We start from the raw sequence: 16,017 nt of genomic DNA on the forward strand, positions 1-16,017 counted from the left end.
GATTATTGGGCTGTGTATAGAACTCTAAGTTGGACATCATTTTTCTTCAGAATTTTGAAGGCATTGCGCCATTGCCCTTCAGCTTTCAGTGTTCTTGCAGAATCTGATTACCTTATCTTTTGAAAGTGAACTATTTTTTCTCCCTGGGAACTTACAGTATGTTCTTTTTGTCTGCAGGATTCTGGAATTGCAAATTAGTGTGTCTCAGTATGGGTCTGTTTTTATCATTTTGATGAGCACTTGATGTGTCTGGGAGATTTCCTTGAACTATTTTTTAATGTATTCTTTTCTTATATTTTGTTTTGCTTAATTTTCCATTATTGTTATTTATTTATTTAGGCTTTGCCTTCTGGAAAGGTAGGATTTCTTCTACTTTTATCTTATCACTCTTCAGTTAAGCTTATCATTTCTGCCATCTTGTTTTTAAGTTGCAAGAGACATTTTTATTGTATACAACATCCTGTTCTTAATCCATGGATACAGTATCTTATCTGAGTGTATTAATAATGTATATATTTTAAGCTTTCATTTCTCTGCAGTTTATTTCCTCTAAGGGGCTTTTTTTGCCTGTTTTGTTTTTCTTTTAAATCTCTTTTGTATCAGAGGCTTTCTCTCCTCTGACATCTTGTAATCAGTGGTGTGTACATGATGAAGAATAGGGGCTTACAGGGTCTGCAGCGAGCTCTGAGCAGGTGTAAGGGGCTTATCAGCACAGATCTGGCCACTGGGCCTCTAGGTGCAGGTAGGCTGTTATTTCCATACCCCTGTAATGGCATCTCTTGGTCTTTCCTCTTGTCTGCTCAGATCATCTAGAGAGCACTCTGCCCCCTGATTTACATCTTCCAGAAAATAAATCTCCAGATTTCTGCAGAGTTGTGAGGCAGCAGTCACCCAGCAGCACGGAAGGGGGCGGTGGGAGTGGAGATGCTGCTCCCCTCAGGCAGCTCTGCCCCGCTCCCCTGCAGTGAATCCCACCCCTCCTTCCAGAGAAGCACACTTTCTGCGCCTTTGGAAGGTTCTGTGGTGGAAATCATGATGGTTCTCTGCTTTCCCCACTGCTGACTTATAATTGAGCTTTCTCAGGCCTGCCAACCACTAATCAGTCTGATTTCCAGCTTCCAAAATTGTGTTGCTATTATCTGCTCTCCTGTTCTCTCACTGGGGGTTCGTCTTTTTTTTTTTTTTTTAAGTTGTAATAGACTATGCATAACATACAATTTGCCATTGTAACCATTTTTAGGTGTACATTTTAGTGGCATTAAGTATATTCACATTGTTGGATGAGCTTTTCTTTTAATAATGTATAGTAAAATACAGACTTAAAGGAAAAGACTTTTAAATAGGATTATAGGGGTGTTGATTTAGGGGAGCAAAATTAGATGTGTGTGATCCATGTAGCAGGACGCATAATGTGCATCTTCTGTTAGTCCAGGCGCTTGCTCTTTCTGACAGTTTGGTATAATGGGATTTGTTTACCATCTCCTAGGAAAGCATTTGGATAGTTTGTTGGCATAAAAGGGCATTTTATCTGCTCTTGATAACTGTAGCTTTACAAAAGGTTACAGATGGAACTCCCAGGCCTGACTTGGAAGGCTCTCCAAGATCTGGCCTGTACCCACCTGTGTGCCCCAGGCCTGTTGTTCCTCCCACCGGCCCACTCACTGTTCCTGCATAAGACGTGAACTCCAGCCCCCGTGCCTTTGCCGTGCTGGGGGTTCCTGAGTGAAACGTGCCCACCCCCCCCATCTTCCTGCCCTCTTCCACGTCTTTCCAGCTCCCAGCCCCATGCCACTTCCCCCCACCCCAGTTGTCCTTCTCTTTTCCTCCCATGACCTTGGGCATGCCTCTGAATTAGCACCTTGCATTTCCCACACTGCGTGGCTCCCTTTGATGTCCGTTTCTGTGCTGGGTCTTCCTCAGTGCCCGGCACAGGGCCCACGCTCAGTTAACTATCTAGATGAATTCCTGATGCCAGAGATTTCAAGGGAGAACTCTTTATCCTTTTTTTGTAGGATATCCGACACGAAGCCAGTGACTTCCCATGTAGAGTGGCCAAGCTTCCTAAGAACAAAAACCGAAACAGGTACAGAGATGTCAGTCCCTGTAAGTATTCACATCGCCGTTACTCTGCTTCCATTCAGCTGCAGGACCTCTCAGTCAGGACTCCTTTAGCCCTGGGGTTTGGTAATAAATTGATAGCAGTAAAGGTTTATGACTTGATTGTTTCCTATAATAAAGGCATTAGAGACTTATAGTAATGGTTCATTTTTCCACCCTTGTAGAAGGGGTAAGGTTTCAGTTCCTGGAAAATTCAGCTAAGTTCAAAGCACTTTTTTTCCACTTTGACTATTTTAATGATGAATCATTTTCCTACCAGCTGAAGCAGGGTATAGCAGGCATAATATAACCACTTCTGGGTGACTCAGCAAAAGTCTTATTAGACCCCGAGCATTGTATTGAACTGCTAACGATGCCCTGTGCAGGCATTAAAGGGTGGGAGCGGTTCACCCCCTCAACTAAAGCTGCAGTCAGCTCTGCTTGTTGACCCCACCCCCTGCTGCCATCATCATTTTTCAAGCTCTTTCCTGCCATTAGCTCTCAGTGTGCCCGTTGGCATCCTCCTCTGCCTTCTGAGTAATTGGCTCTCAGTCCACTGATATCTCGAAAGTAAATAACCAAATATGTTAGAATTTGTATAAAGTAACAAAACCTGGAGAGGAGTGAAGGACGTGAACTTTGCCACCTCCTCTAGGCCACAGAGAACCTTCTGGCTCACCTCCATGTGGCCGTTGCCAATCAGTGAGGGCTGTGGCTGCCAGCAGCTCCCCCGGCACTGCTCTCTGCCAGGGACATTGAAGATGCAGCTGGTCAGTCCCCAGCCAGACACTTCCCGCCGGCCTGTCAAAGCTCACTGCCCTCCCGCCCTGAACTGTGCAGCGCCCAGGTTCCCGGGAGGGGCGCGAAGTCGGACCCCAGTTGGCACGGAGCAGTCTGCCTCCAACGGCTGCCACGGTCCCTGCCCCTCAGAGCTTTGTGGCCTTGGGCCGGCTGCCCCCTCCTCTGATCGTCAGTCAAACAGGAGTCAACGCGGATCTCAGGATTGTGCGAAGATGAATAAAGTCACGTCAGCTGCTTAGCCCAGTGTCTCACTCGTGAATGTTGGCTGCGGTTGAGATGGTCACTAACTGAAGGTGCTCACCAGGAACATCTGAAGCGCGGGTCTAGGTCAAGTGACACATGATTTTGCCCCAATGCCCAATACTCTTGATTGAGCACGTCTAGGCTATGGCACCTCGTAGGCTTTATTTAAAAATAATACTAACAGCCTCTCCTCAGGTGATGCTGCTGTGAGGCCCTGGCCAGCCGCCCTGAACTGGAAAGAACCATCACTGTCCGCACCTTTCACATGGTGTGGCCATGCCCATGGTCTCTTGCCTTTGCTGTACTTGCTCTGAATTAGGCAGTAATGTTGTCTTTAATATTCCTTTTCTACATTTTTGATCAAGGCTCATCTAAATGGTTTTATGAACCAGTTTTACAGAGAAAAAAACAGCATTTAAAATATTCTTCCAGAGATGCAATTCCCAAACCTTTTCACCCTCACCCAATCTTACTCCTTATATTTTGCTTTTTCTCCCCTACCTCTACTCTTCAGTAGAAAAGGTGATTTTCTTTTAAGGTTATGGAGGAAATGGGGAGAATGTTTCAAGGTGGAAGCTCTGGGGACTGGGTATTATCTTCCATTTGGCAGGTGAAAAACCCAGCACTCGGTGAGTAGGTTGTTTGCCCAAGGTCACCACCCAGTGCTGTTTGAATCCACTCACATAACCACCAGTGCCGGTCATAATTTTTTTTTGAGATTTCTTATCTCCATGACCCACTTAAATATTACCCAAGTATTTCAGTTTGTATTAACCCTCTATGATGAGAAACATTATTCGAAACAGTGGCTAATTTCCTAAAACATCTCTTTGGAATCCTTTTGAATAGGAAGCCCCAAACCACTTATCCCCATTAACTTTTCCTTTCCCACTGGGCAGGGGGAGAACTATTTATGGGTGGTCACCTGAGTTTACCGTCCATTGTGTTGTACCAGAAATAAAAATACCCACCTGCTCTTGTTAGCTGCACTAGCAGGATAAGGAAGGTGGCCCTCAGGGAAACATGGCTTTTGTGACAAAGTTATGGTAAAGGGGAAAAAAAGGGGGCTGTGCTTTTTCAGTAACCTGGGGCAGACCTTCCAAACACAAGCTTACTTTTAAAAACTCTTCTGAAAGTTACATTTAATAGACTTTCAGTGTTTTGGATTCAGAGTTTATTTTTTCCAGTTAAACTGTCTTTTAAGTGTCTTTGATCGTGAGATTTATGTTATACTTGAACTTTGAAAAAAAAAAACCTCGTATCAAGGAATTCAAGGTATGACTTTTCACACTGTTGTATACTTAAGCCACTTAATCTTTGAACCATTAGGCATAGGTGAGGTTGAGGTGTGATCGTAAGTCTTACGTACTTAGCTCATTGTACCAACTAGAGCTCTGGGGACTGGGTGGAATTTCTGGTGGATTTTTTTTTCCCTTTTAAAGATTGAAGCCACTGTATTTTTTACCCTTTAAAAGTATATATTAGGCATCAGAGAACAGATCCCTTGACATCCCCTTTCCGCAGTCTTCCAAGTTGTGGGGACAGTAACAAATATCATAAGACGATATAGCCTAAAAACAGATTTCCCAAACAGGACATATTCTGTGTTTTAGTATAGTTTGCCTCTGTTGCTGTTTCATGTTAAGTTTCAAACACTTCCAAAAACCTTTCTGAAAATACTAGTCGTTCCCATATTGATAACTAATCTCAACTAAAACAGCTTGGCCTCAGCCAATGTGAACGCCCTGAGTGCCACCAACTCACCTTCTTGCTTTTCCCCATGGGGCGCACTGCCTGTGTGGACATTTGGGTCCTCCAGGATTAACCTCTGAGTTCTGGTTTGCCTTTCAGTTGACCATAGTCGGATTAAGCTTCATCAAGAAGATAACGACTATATCAATGCTAGTTTGATAAAAATGGAAGAAGCCCAAAGGAGTTACATTCTCACGCAGGTAAACGGATTGTTCGAATTTGACTCTAATGGTTTTTGCCTTACTTGATGTCAGCGTAAGAGTTTCAGAGTGCTGTTGTCTACCCCTCAAATAAAATCTGCCACATCTGTTTAGAAGATCAGGTTTTAAACAACCCAAAAAAGCAACAAGGAAGGAAAAAGTCTTCCTTCCGAGATTCAGTCTGGTCGTGACATGAATCTTTTCTGGGAAGTATGGCATTGCTGGGTTTATAGAAAACAGCAGTAAAATGCCAGAGTGGCCTGTGGTCTGTTGACAGAGGCAGCAGCTAGAGAAGAGCAGTACCTGTGTTGAGTCCATAAGTATTCGCCTCAGAGTGTCCAGTGCTGCTCGTGGAAATCGGAGAGGGTTAGCGATAGGCAAGGAATCTATCCAGATGGCCATTCAGAATTCCTCTGCATGGTCCTCATTCTTGCGGGGGGTGGGGTGCATGGAGGGGGTAGGTGATGTGAACAAACATGCACAACCACTTGAAACTCCCACTGGTTTTTGGCATCTTTATGGGAAAAAAATCATAAAAGTGGTTTAATAACTGACCTTTTGTGAAACACGTACTGGTGTATGACCCAGAGACCATGGGTATCCGGGAAAGGGGATAAAGGAGTTTCTTTTTAAGTAATTTTCTCACGTCTTAATCTGTTACCTGTAAATTGGTCTAAACAGTCTAAGTTTCTCTCTCTTTTTTTAATCCTAATTTTTGTTTTTTCATTGCGTATCAGTTTTTATCAGTAGTATATTGGGTTTGCGTTATAGGGTGATTGTGAACGTCATAGCTGTGCTTAATATTCGGAGACTAAAATGACAGTGAAACCAGAAAGTGCAGTGAAAAAATTCTGCTTTGGGGCAGGGCGTATCCCTGGTGGCCCTTCTTTACTGTCCCTTTTGTCCTGTCCCAGTTCCTTTCCGCACGTGACCACAGTTGGCCCTCGTGCCCCCCAGTCAGTGTATGGAACGTCAGTCCCCGGGCCCTCAACGCATGGTCCTCCCAGCACCTCTGGGGTGGGGATGAGAAGGAGCGAGACCTTGGTGGTGGCAGGCTGGTGGGAAGAGGTTGAGGCAAAAGTGGCTTCTTGGGAACTTCTCTTTTTAGAAGTAGTCAAGTTTCTTACTTCCTAATTTCAGCCATTCAGCTTTGGTGTGGGTCAGGAAGCCCAAAGCAAAGATAGGGTCTGTAAGGTCACATGGAGTGTTAGGAAATCACCATGGAAACTTCTACACCGCTGTCCTCCCCACCCCCATGCCCTAGCGCTTCCTTGGCACATCTGAAGGTCTGTCTGTTTGTCAGGTTGTACCATGGTTATATCCAACTGCTTACATGGTCTCCCTCTGCCCTGAGCTTTACATACGGGATTGAAGCAGCCTGACCCCAGAGTTACATCCCTAGACAATATGACTGAAATATTTTTTAAAGCATAGAGAATAATGTCACAGGTGCTGGCCTTCATGTCCATCCTCAAGTGTTGGCTGAGTTTGGCGTGTATCCTTTCAGATCTTACAGGATTTTTAATCCCTCAGACCCATTCTAAACTGGGGTGAAGTATGGGGGCAGGGGAGTAACAAGAGCCACCGCTATGGGGACCTGGCAATAGGGTCCTCGTGCCCAGCCATGGGCCCCCTGATTCCTGCCTTCCTGGAGCCGTTTTTCTGTCAGTTGGCTGGAAGGGGTTACCATGGAATCCGCTATTGTCTGAGACTCTAAGGAGCCAGGATTTGTCAGGTTTAGGCAGCAAATCCCAGGTAAGTTCAGGGAAGGAAGCGAGAGGGCACTGAGGGCTCTGTGGTCGAGGGAAGCGCAGTGAGACTTAAAGGGAAAAGATGTAAAGACTGAGGAGATTTTGGATGAAAGTGAATGGAAACCATTTTAGAAGAAGTGGTGCTGGCCAGAGGAGGTGACATGCTCTGTCGTGCAGGTGATAGGTGATGTCCCTTCCAGGCAGCACTAAAAATTGAGGCAAACTCGAGGCATTCATACCCTATATCCAGTAAACATCTGTGCCCATTGCCAGGGGGGCTGGAGTGAGACAGGCCCCGCTGCTCAGCAGGCACCCCTACCCCCCATGCCTCGGTGACACCATACCCCTTGGGCCACCCGCCTGACCATTTGTGTGTCCACATCTCATGTTCCTTGGTCCAAGGATGAAGGCTGTCTGTGGTCAGGTTAACCATTATTAATAGTAATAATAATCGGTACATTTTATTGGGTGTTTACTGTATTCCAGGTACTGTGGTAAGGCCTAATAATTATTGATATATGAACATAGTTAATCTTCACAACCCTGTGAATAGGTGGAGAAACTGAGGCAAGGAGAGGTGGGGTGACTTGTCCGAGGTCGCACAGATAGTAAGTGATTGGAGCTGGGACCAAGCCATCGGAAGCGTCCCTGTGACCCCTTCCCCACACTGCCTCTCCCCTGCAGCCAGTTTTATTCGCTATACCACCCGCCCTAAGGCATGGTTCTCAGTGGAGTCCCTCAGCTGGCCAGCCCACACCAGAAAGCAGAGTCTGTGTTTTCACTCCTCCATCGCTCAGCTCTGAACCAGCCCTGAGGTGCAGAAATGACCTTTCACCGCGTGGTAGGAAATAAAATTGTGGTTACCACTAGGCAGGGAGAGGCGGGTCCCTGTCCCAGCCATGGCCACCACGCTGCCTGAGGGCCCTGTCATCCACTCACCGCCAGCAGTGAGCTTGCACTGGAACGTGTTTGTGTGTAAAATGCATACACTGTGCATTGTGTGTTTGCAGGGCCCTTTGCCCAATACCTGCGGTCACTTTTGGGAGATGGTGTGGGAGCAGAAAAGCAGGGGCGTTGTCATGCTCAACAGAGTGATGGAGAAAGGCTCGGTAAGTCATAGATTGATCCACTGTTTGCATCGCTGCCCGTGTGGACGCCAGTCCACAAAGTCGACATCTGTCCGTGTTTATTTCCTTGAGTTGCTTTTCTATTTCTATTAGAAAAACATAAAGAAGCAGTATACAAATACATGTTTATTGTAAACAAGTCAGATACGTAGGTGAATTTAAAAGAGGGAAACAAGTCAAACTGCCCTTGACCTATTCTCCACCCTGCCCCCATCAGTCAGTCTCTCCAGTGTGTGATGCGTGTGTCCTGCTTTCCTCTCACCTCTCAGTCTCTCTGCTGCTTCGTGTGCTGCTGTGCTTGCCTTGTGGAGCTGTGTAAGCAGAGTTTTATTTTGAAAAGCAAGTTCCTACTGTATCTTCATCATATTTGCTTTTTCTGGCTGGTAAAGCGTGCCTCTCCGCACCTGAGCTGTGGGAGCAGCTGGACCCTGGGTTCGCCTCCATAAAGTCCCCAGACGCTTGGCTCCTGGCCACACCTCTTTAGCGTGGACGTTGTCTGCTTGTGCTTCACTTCAGGGTGTGTGTGCCTTTCTTCCAAGTTCTTTGCAACGTGGACTCGAGGTGTGCGTTTGTTCAGGCCACCTCCTGCCCCTCAACGGCTCTCCTCAGTCTCTTCTGCGTCCTGTATACCGAATGGTCTTTCTAAAGCAAGTCTCACCACACCTCTTCACAGCTGAAACTCTTCTGGGGCTCCCCTTGCCTCCCAGATATGCATAATGTGGCTACTGGACCGGGTATGGTTGGGCCCTAGTTAACCTGGACCCCCAGCCCCGCCTTCCGTCTCCAGACTCCAGCCAGGAAAAACGTTTATTTATTTTATTAAATTGTTCTTTTTTTTAAGTTTCTTGCCAGTTCTCTGGGCTAATGATCAGAATCACACTTGCCCCACTTCCCGGCATCCCACGTTGCTTCCCTTGGGGCCGCGGTGGCTGTGCTCTCCCTCCCCACGCGTCTTTGAAGTAGGGAATAGATGCCGTATCCCCGCCCCCCTGGCTCCCGCCTGCTTCCCACGACATTCACGGCCAGCACCAGACACGGCCAGCAGCAGACACTCGCAGCCAGCACCAGCACTGCCGGGGCTCCGCAGCCTCAGAGGTGGAGGCCCCGGGAGGAGGTGGGCTGAGGAGCACGGAGACCGGGAGGAGCGTGTGGCCCAGGCCCGGCCAGGTGCTGGCACTGTGCTCTCTGGGGCTCAGCGGGGGCACTGCTGTCGCAGCTGTCCTGGCTGTGTCAGGATGCGGCCGTGGCTTGCCAGGAGATCATGAAGGCTCCGGAGACGCCACCCCTCTGAAGAAAGCACAGTCGTGGCCCTAAAGGGAAAAAATACAAGTGCAAAGAAGTAACACATCAAAGGAAACGTGAGCGGTGAAAACCTAAAGCAGTAAAGCACTCGCCACAAAGCCTCTTCCCTCCCGCACCCGGAAAGGAACGGTCTTGGTTACAACAAATGGCCTTCGTACGACGGCACATGTTTAAAATCATACTTTTGCCTCTGCCTCCTTTTCTTGAAAGAGAGTATTTATTCGCTCCGCACTCACAGGTGTAAAGAGCTTACCTGAGTGTTCAGTTGATGCAGTGATGCTTCTTGTCTTAGAAAAAAATGTTTACAGTGAGAGTGGTTTTTGATTTTCTCTGCAGTGGCTTGATTAATAAAATGTGAAGTTGCAAATGTGAAGCAAACCCTCACCCATCACCACTCTTGTCAGCAGTTTTGAGTAAAGAAACAAAACACGAGGTTCCCGCAATACACGCACTCCTCAAGGAGAAGTGAAACACGGTGGCCGGTGCAGGTGCTGAGCACAGATGACCCTTCGGGGTCTTCCAGCCTCATCGCTGCTGACGTTTGGGCCGGATCGCTCTCTGTCTTGGGGGGCCGGCCTGTGCGTTGGAGGGTGTTTAGCAGGATCCCTGGTCTCTGCCCACTGGATGCCAGTATCACCCCCACCCCAGGTTGAAGCCATCAGAAATGTCCCCAGACATTGTCCAGTGTCCCCTGAGAGGCAGAATTGCCCTCAGTTGAGAAACACTCTGTAGTCGTATGGAGGGTTGAGAATTTTAAATCATGACTTATTTATTTTAAAATCATCAGATATGGTAGCATTTGCCTTTTATTTGTTACTAAAAGTTCAGATGAAACTTCTTTGCTATTTGCACGCGGTTTGCTTTAGCTACTGTTGCCACAGGACACAAGGAGTGGTGGCCCTGTACTGCAGTCACATGTTTGTCACCAGGCCCTGCTCCTGGTTGTCGCCCACCCAAGGCCGAACGTAAATGGACCACAGATCCACTGTGACAACCTTTCCCCTTGGACTGCTATGTTGGCCATTAAAACAACAACAACAAAAAAAAACTAGTTGGTTTTTATTGTAGTTTACTGTGATGATGTGACAGTAATCCCTGTTTTCCTTTGCAGCTCTTCTTTTTACTGTGGGTCTTTTGGGCCTGCAGATTGGCATGGAAAGCAACGTATGGTTTATGGTTCTTAAAGTTTCCTTGGGATAAACATTTTTAATTCGGCCTCAACGTTATCACCCCATAAGGGCTGACTGGGGAAAATTATAAGAAATTGCATTGTCTTGTTTGCTCAACTAATCTAATTATAACTTCTCCACACAGCCCGTGGTGAAAACCAGCTTGCAGAGCGTTTCCATGTGATGCATATTTGTTTTCTGGTTTCCTTCTTTCACCAAACAGTGGTAGATGTTCTCCCTGTATTTTTGGCAGACCTGCCCGTTACCCTTTTGGGACCCTGTGCTTCCTGGAAAACGGTTGTGCAGAAAATGATCGTGTGTGTTAGACTAAGGTCATCCAAATGGCCAAAGTTCTCATTCATTCAGTTTAAAAACTGAGTTTAGACATGATGGGATAGAGTGCATGTGTGTAGGGGCCGGGCTTGTTGTCTAGGCAGGGGAAGTAGCAAAGCCATGTTCAACCAGAAACATCGCCCATATCTCTCCCCTGAAATCCCTACTAAAGATGCTGTTTGATTTCAAGTGCTTTCAGGCCCGAGACACTAGGTTTTGTATCATAGGTGCTTTAGGCTTTGTGCATCTCTCTCGTACTCTGCTTTTAGTTCTCTGTGTTCATTCTTCTTTCAGCCAAATCACCCATCACAGGGTCACCCCAGATGACTTTCATGGATTTTTCTCAAGATGGCGTAGCTCTTTGTCTTAGATGGACCCAAGCAAGGACTCTCTCACACCCGCCTTCATGGTGGTAACAGCAGGTATGACAGATGCCAGTACTTTGGCACTGCCATGTGGCTGTTTGGTGCCAACCCAAAACATGCCTCAATTTTAACCCTGAAGAAGGACTGCTTTCTAATAAAATAAATCGCCTTTTCCGGTCACTATGTATCAACTAAACAGGATAACAGGAAGTAGTTGATATTGTGCTTATTTTGTTTTGTTTTGTTGCATATGTTTACAATAAAAATTTCTACAGGAAATGACAGCAGACCGTAGCATGTTGCTATAGATGCCTAAGAGTTCTTTTAAGAACTCCTGTTTTTTAAATAAGTATTGACACTTAGTGTGTGCCAGAATCCCTCAGCTGTAGAGTTCCAAAGTCTTGCTCTTTACCCAGATTACAGAGATTTGTAAGGCTTTATATTTGCTTTTGAAAGTGATTGCTTGCTGTGTGGACGTGAGGTTGACGAGACTTCCCTTTCCTGCCCGTGAGGCATGAAAGCATTGGCCTCTTCTTTGGTGGCAGCTCGCCATTCTGCATTTCTGCTGCTTTGCTTTACTCTTGGTCTGCCCACTGAATTGGGTGCCCACTCCAGCACACGTGGTTTTGGACCTACCAGGGCAGTCTGTTTCTGGAGTCTCAAGGCATTACACAGGTCTAATGATTTGAAGTGTGGGAATGAATGCATCCTTTAAGCGTCTCCTGAAGTCTTGCTGTCATCTGCCTCACCCACTTTGGCTAAGCATGGGATCGTGCCATGCCATTGATGCTTCTGTGTCCTGAGTGGCAGGATCTCTTTGGTGCTGACAGATGGGCTCTGTTCCAGGGGTTCATCTTTGGCGCTCACCATTGGTGCAGGGAGGGTGAAACTGGCCAAAACTTTAAAACAGGCCAGTGTCCAGGCTCTTATTGGCCTTCTGTTCGGAAACCATAAAGTTTGATGCTGTGTTGGCATCTCAGTGTGGTGTTTCTTAATTTGTTTCCCTCTCTTTTTTCTGTTGCTTTGGTTTTCATTAAAGCAGGACCGATGGGCTTTTGTTGTTCTGTCTTCAGCCTCTTCAAGAGCCTCCTGGCTCCTCTGAGTCAATGCATGTTGAATTATAAGGGTCTTGAACTTGTACCATTTCCCAAAGAGCTGTTTACACACACTGATATTTCATTTGCTGAAAGTCATACCATCTTTGAGGGTCCCTCTGTCTGGGGACATATGTCGGTTCCTCTGGCTTATGGACCTGGCAGCTTAGCCCCCATCTACCTGCTGTTCTTATCCAGAACAGTCATCAGCAACCAGAAATGTCTGGCGTAGACACTTGGCTCAAGCAAAGCATGCCACTAAATTTGACTCAGATTTTCTTTCTTGAACTCTAAATGAAACCAAATCTTCGGGAGTTTGCCTGCTTTAAGGAAAATGTTCATGAGCTATGTTTAAATCAAGAGCATCAAGTAGTTCCTAAAATTTTTAAACTACAACAAGGGATTTTTCTGAACTGAACCGAACCAGAATTAAAGGGTGGGGTGGGGCAGTGGGTGATCCCCAGCCTTGGAGGACCCCTCTGCAAACCTTCTCGATTCTGGTTTGCATTTGATTACAGCCCTTCAAGCTTTTTACGGTGTTTCATGTGGTCTCTTCTAGCCTTGGTTATCGTCCCCAGGGTAGGGAGTCTGCGCTATGCCGAGAGCACCCATCAGGGTCTTGATAACCTTTGAAATGGCTACATAAAGTAGTTCATGAGAGACTAAACCTTGTGTGCCATCTGGCTTCCTTCATGGGTGATAGGGAGAGGATCAGACCCCTGGAACACTTCGCTGTGTGGAAAACCGGGGCAGCTGGGTTTGGAAGTGCAAGTCCTGTCTGCCTGACTAGTCCTGGTCTAGATCTTCACAGACCCCCTCCCCATCTCCTCTGGAGGCAGGCAGGTTACATTGATGGCAACCTCCAAGGTCAGAAAACCCTGGGTCTTCGGGTTATCATAAAGCTCGTGGACGGTACTTCAAACCTCCATAGGAAGACTGTCAGTTGCTCACAATAATTCAATGTTATTTTCTCCCCTAGTTAAAATGTGCACAGTACTGGCCACAAAAAGAAGAAGAAGAAATGATCTTTGAAGACACGAATTTGAAATTGACATTGATCTCTGAAGATATTAAGTCATATTACACAGTACGACAACTAGAATTGGAAAACCTCACAGTGAGTATGGCATGCGCTTAAGTACTTCAGACAGTTACTGGTTGAGATGTCTTTTCACTTGGGTGATACTACTGAACACCAGTTGTTTATGCCAGTGGTTTTCTGTGCTCTGAGCAAGAAGTAGTTTTAGCACTATGGTGAGTAGAGCTTACCTGCTTACTTACCGGGTGACGAGAGGTGCCTGGGGGCGGGTCTCACCTGCCTCCTTCCCCACAGAGCTCTCTCCCAACACTAGTTAACACCAGTTCTTAGGGAAAAGGGAGTTCTGACCTAAACCTTACCTGTTCCTGCTCCTGCCTTTGCAACTGCAGAGGGACTAAAGTGATGGCCTGTGAGTTAAATACCAGCAGAGCACGTGGGCCTCTCTTGTGGTCCACAGTCTCTTTAGTCTGAAGTGAGGGAAGAAGGGCCCTCCAGGGCTGACTCCCAGTTCATAGTCAGTGAAAGTTTTCTAGATGAAGTCTTGGGCTTGTTTGTGTGGGGAGAATTAATTAATTAATTAATTTTAATAAATTTATTTATCTCATTTATTTTATTTTTGGCTGCGTTGGGTCTTCATTGCTGTGCGCGGGCTTTCTCTAGTTGCGGCGAGCGGAGGCTACTCTTTGTTGCAGAGCATGGGCACTAGGTGCGCGGGCTTCAGTAGTTGTGGCTCGTGGGCTCCAGAGCACGGGCTCAGTAGTTGTGGCACGTGGGCTCAGTAGTTGTGGCACACGGGCTTAGTTGCTCCACAGCATGTGGGATCTTCCCGGACCAGGGCTCAAACCCGTGTCCCCTGCCTTGGCAGGCGGATTGTTAACCACTGCACCACCAGGGAAGCCCATGTGTGGGGAGAATTTGTAACACCACCTGCCAGCTATCATTAAATGATGGTCTTGGAATATGTCTGGGCAGTGTGCTAGAAGCGGCATCACGGAAGACCCTGCCCTCGGGGAGGCTGAATGATTTGCCCGGAGCCATCACGCTGGGGAACCATGCTTGTAGTGGGAACAGTGGAAGGGAGCTGACGGCAGCTCCTGGGGACACCCTCAAACACGGTCAGCCACTGCCTCCTGGAATCAGACTGCCTGGGGTTGATTCCTGGCCCCAGCATATCAAATTGTCAGACTTCAGGCAAAGGGCACCGTTCTCACTGCGTCTATGTCTGCCCCCCTGTCAGATAGGGTTTTTGAAAGCCTTCCAGAAGGTGGTCCGTGTGCAGTGTGAGAGCAGCACAGGCTCAGAGCACGTGCCGGGAAGGGTTCACAGGTTCTGTGGGGTCGAAGGAACGTGGATTTATCTGGGGGCAGTGGGACTGGTGTTGGGGCTTGTGGGCTGGGGCTGAAGAGGAGGAATCTGCCCCTGGATTCTATTTGCATCTTAGTTTTCAGTTTACTGCTTTATAGTCACCGTGACGCCTGGGGTGGGATTAATAGTCGAAGTAAGATCGAGAACTTACGCAGGTGACTGGAAGTGGAGAAGAGGTTAAAATCCCATGGCTCTGGAGGAATGCAGCTGCGCAGTGGGTCCAGGTCCCCCTGCCGCCCCCTGTGCACTAGCGCTGGAGCCCCAAGCCCGGCCATAGCCGCATGCAGGCTCTCGGGGTGTGATTTATGGAGGGGTTTGATACGGAGGATTTTCAGCAATAATGTTGGCAGTGGGTTGGTATGTGCCTGGAGGATTACGTGGTAGACTTTTTTAATGCTTTTGAGCGTTTGCAAGCCTGACATTGCAAGTGACTTCCGGCAAACTCTTGAGAAAATTTCCTTTGCTTCTTGAGGGAAACAGAATTTGGACAGAGCAGAAGAGGTTTGTGCTGTTTGCGTGGCAGAGCAGAGGCAGCAGCTTGGAGGTTTGGGGGAGATCTGTTTGCTCCAAACAGACGTGGTTTTTAAAAAGTCTTTTGTCAGACGTGTACCTGGCCGAGCACACGTTTGGAATGAATTCCTTGAGAAAGAGGTGGGCAGCCGTGAGGGAGGGAGTAAACAGAAGGTAACCCACACCTTTTTAAGAATTAAAAGAAGGAACTTGCTTTTGGCATGTTTTCTTATTCCTTTTTTTTTGCGGTACGCGGGCCTCTCACTGTTGCGGCCTCTCCCATTGCAGAGCACAGGCTCCGGACGCGCAGGCTCAGCGGCCATGGCTTTACGGGCCCAGCTGCTCTGCGGCATGCGGGATCTTCCCGGACCGGGGCACGAACCCGCGTCCCCTGCATTGGCAGGCGGACTCTCAACCACTGCGCCACCAGGGAAGCCCTTCTTATTCCATTTTTTAAAAAATCTATTTTTAAGTGCTTTTCTGTTCCAAAATAAATAGAAGACACATTTCTCTTTTAAGCCATTAAAGGATATAAGGAGATCATTTTCTAGGGAGGAAAGTATGGAATTGTTTGGTGTGGTTCTATAAGTTATCCTAATGTCATAAGCAGATTTTTTCCAGTTCTGCAGAAAGATACCAGTGTGTGTAATAGCTGGTGCAGGGCGACACGTGTGTGTTCTCTGCTGATGTTAGGTCCTTGCTGTTTTTGTGGGTCCTTTTCACACGTTTTCATCACACTAGGGTCAGGGAAGGTTGCTGTAACTAAGCTGTGAGCATTGGGAGGGCAGGGCGCGGGGTCATTACCTCATCGTGCCGGGCACACGGCAGGCACGTTATGGACATTTGCCAAACGAAGGGAGACATTGTCA

The 16,017-nt window shown here is 47.3% G+C and overlaps 1 protein-coding gene across 2 annotated transcripts in view; it reads left to right on the top strand.

Annotated features, from left to right (window-relative positions):
- Positions 1-16,017, top strand: part of PTPN1 (protein tyrosine phosphatase non-receptor type 1) — a 68,042-nt gene that overhangs the window by 43,333 nt on the left and 8,692 nt on the right. For both annotated transcript variants that reach the window (XM_082857267.1, XM_082857268.1), the window contains 4 exons: positions 2,013-2,103; positions 4,993-5,093; positions 7,855-7,953; positions 13,214-13,351. In XM_082857267.1, the coding sequence (XP_082713393.1) occupies positions 2,013-2,103; positions 4,993-5,093; positions 7,855-7,953; positions 13,214-13,351 (429 nt within the window). The remainder of the gene's footprint in view (positions 1-2,012; positions 2,104-4,992; positions 5,094-7,854; positions 7,954-13,213; positions 13,352-16,017) is intronic.

This window comes from Leucopleurus acutus (assembly GCF_964270905.1).
Source record: "Leucopleurus acutus genome assembly, chromosome: 16".
NCBI classification, from domain to species: Eukaryota; Metazoa; Chordata; class Mammalia; order Artiodactyla; family Delphinidae; genus Leucopleurus; species Leucopleurus acutus.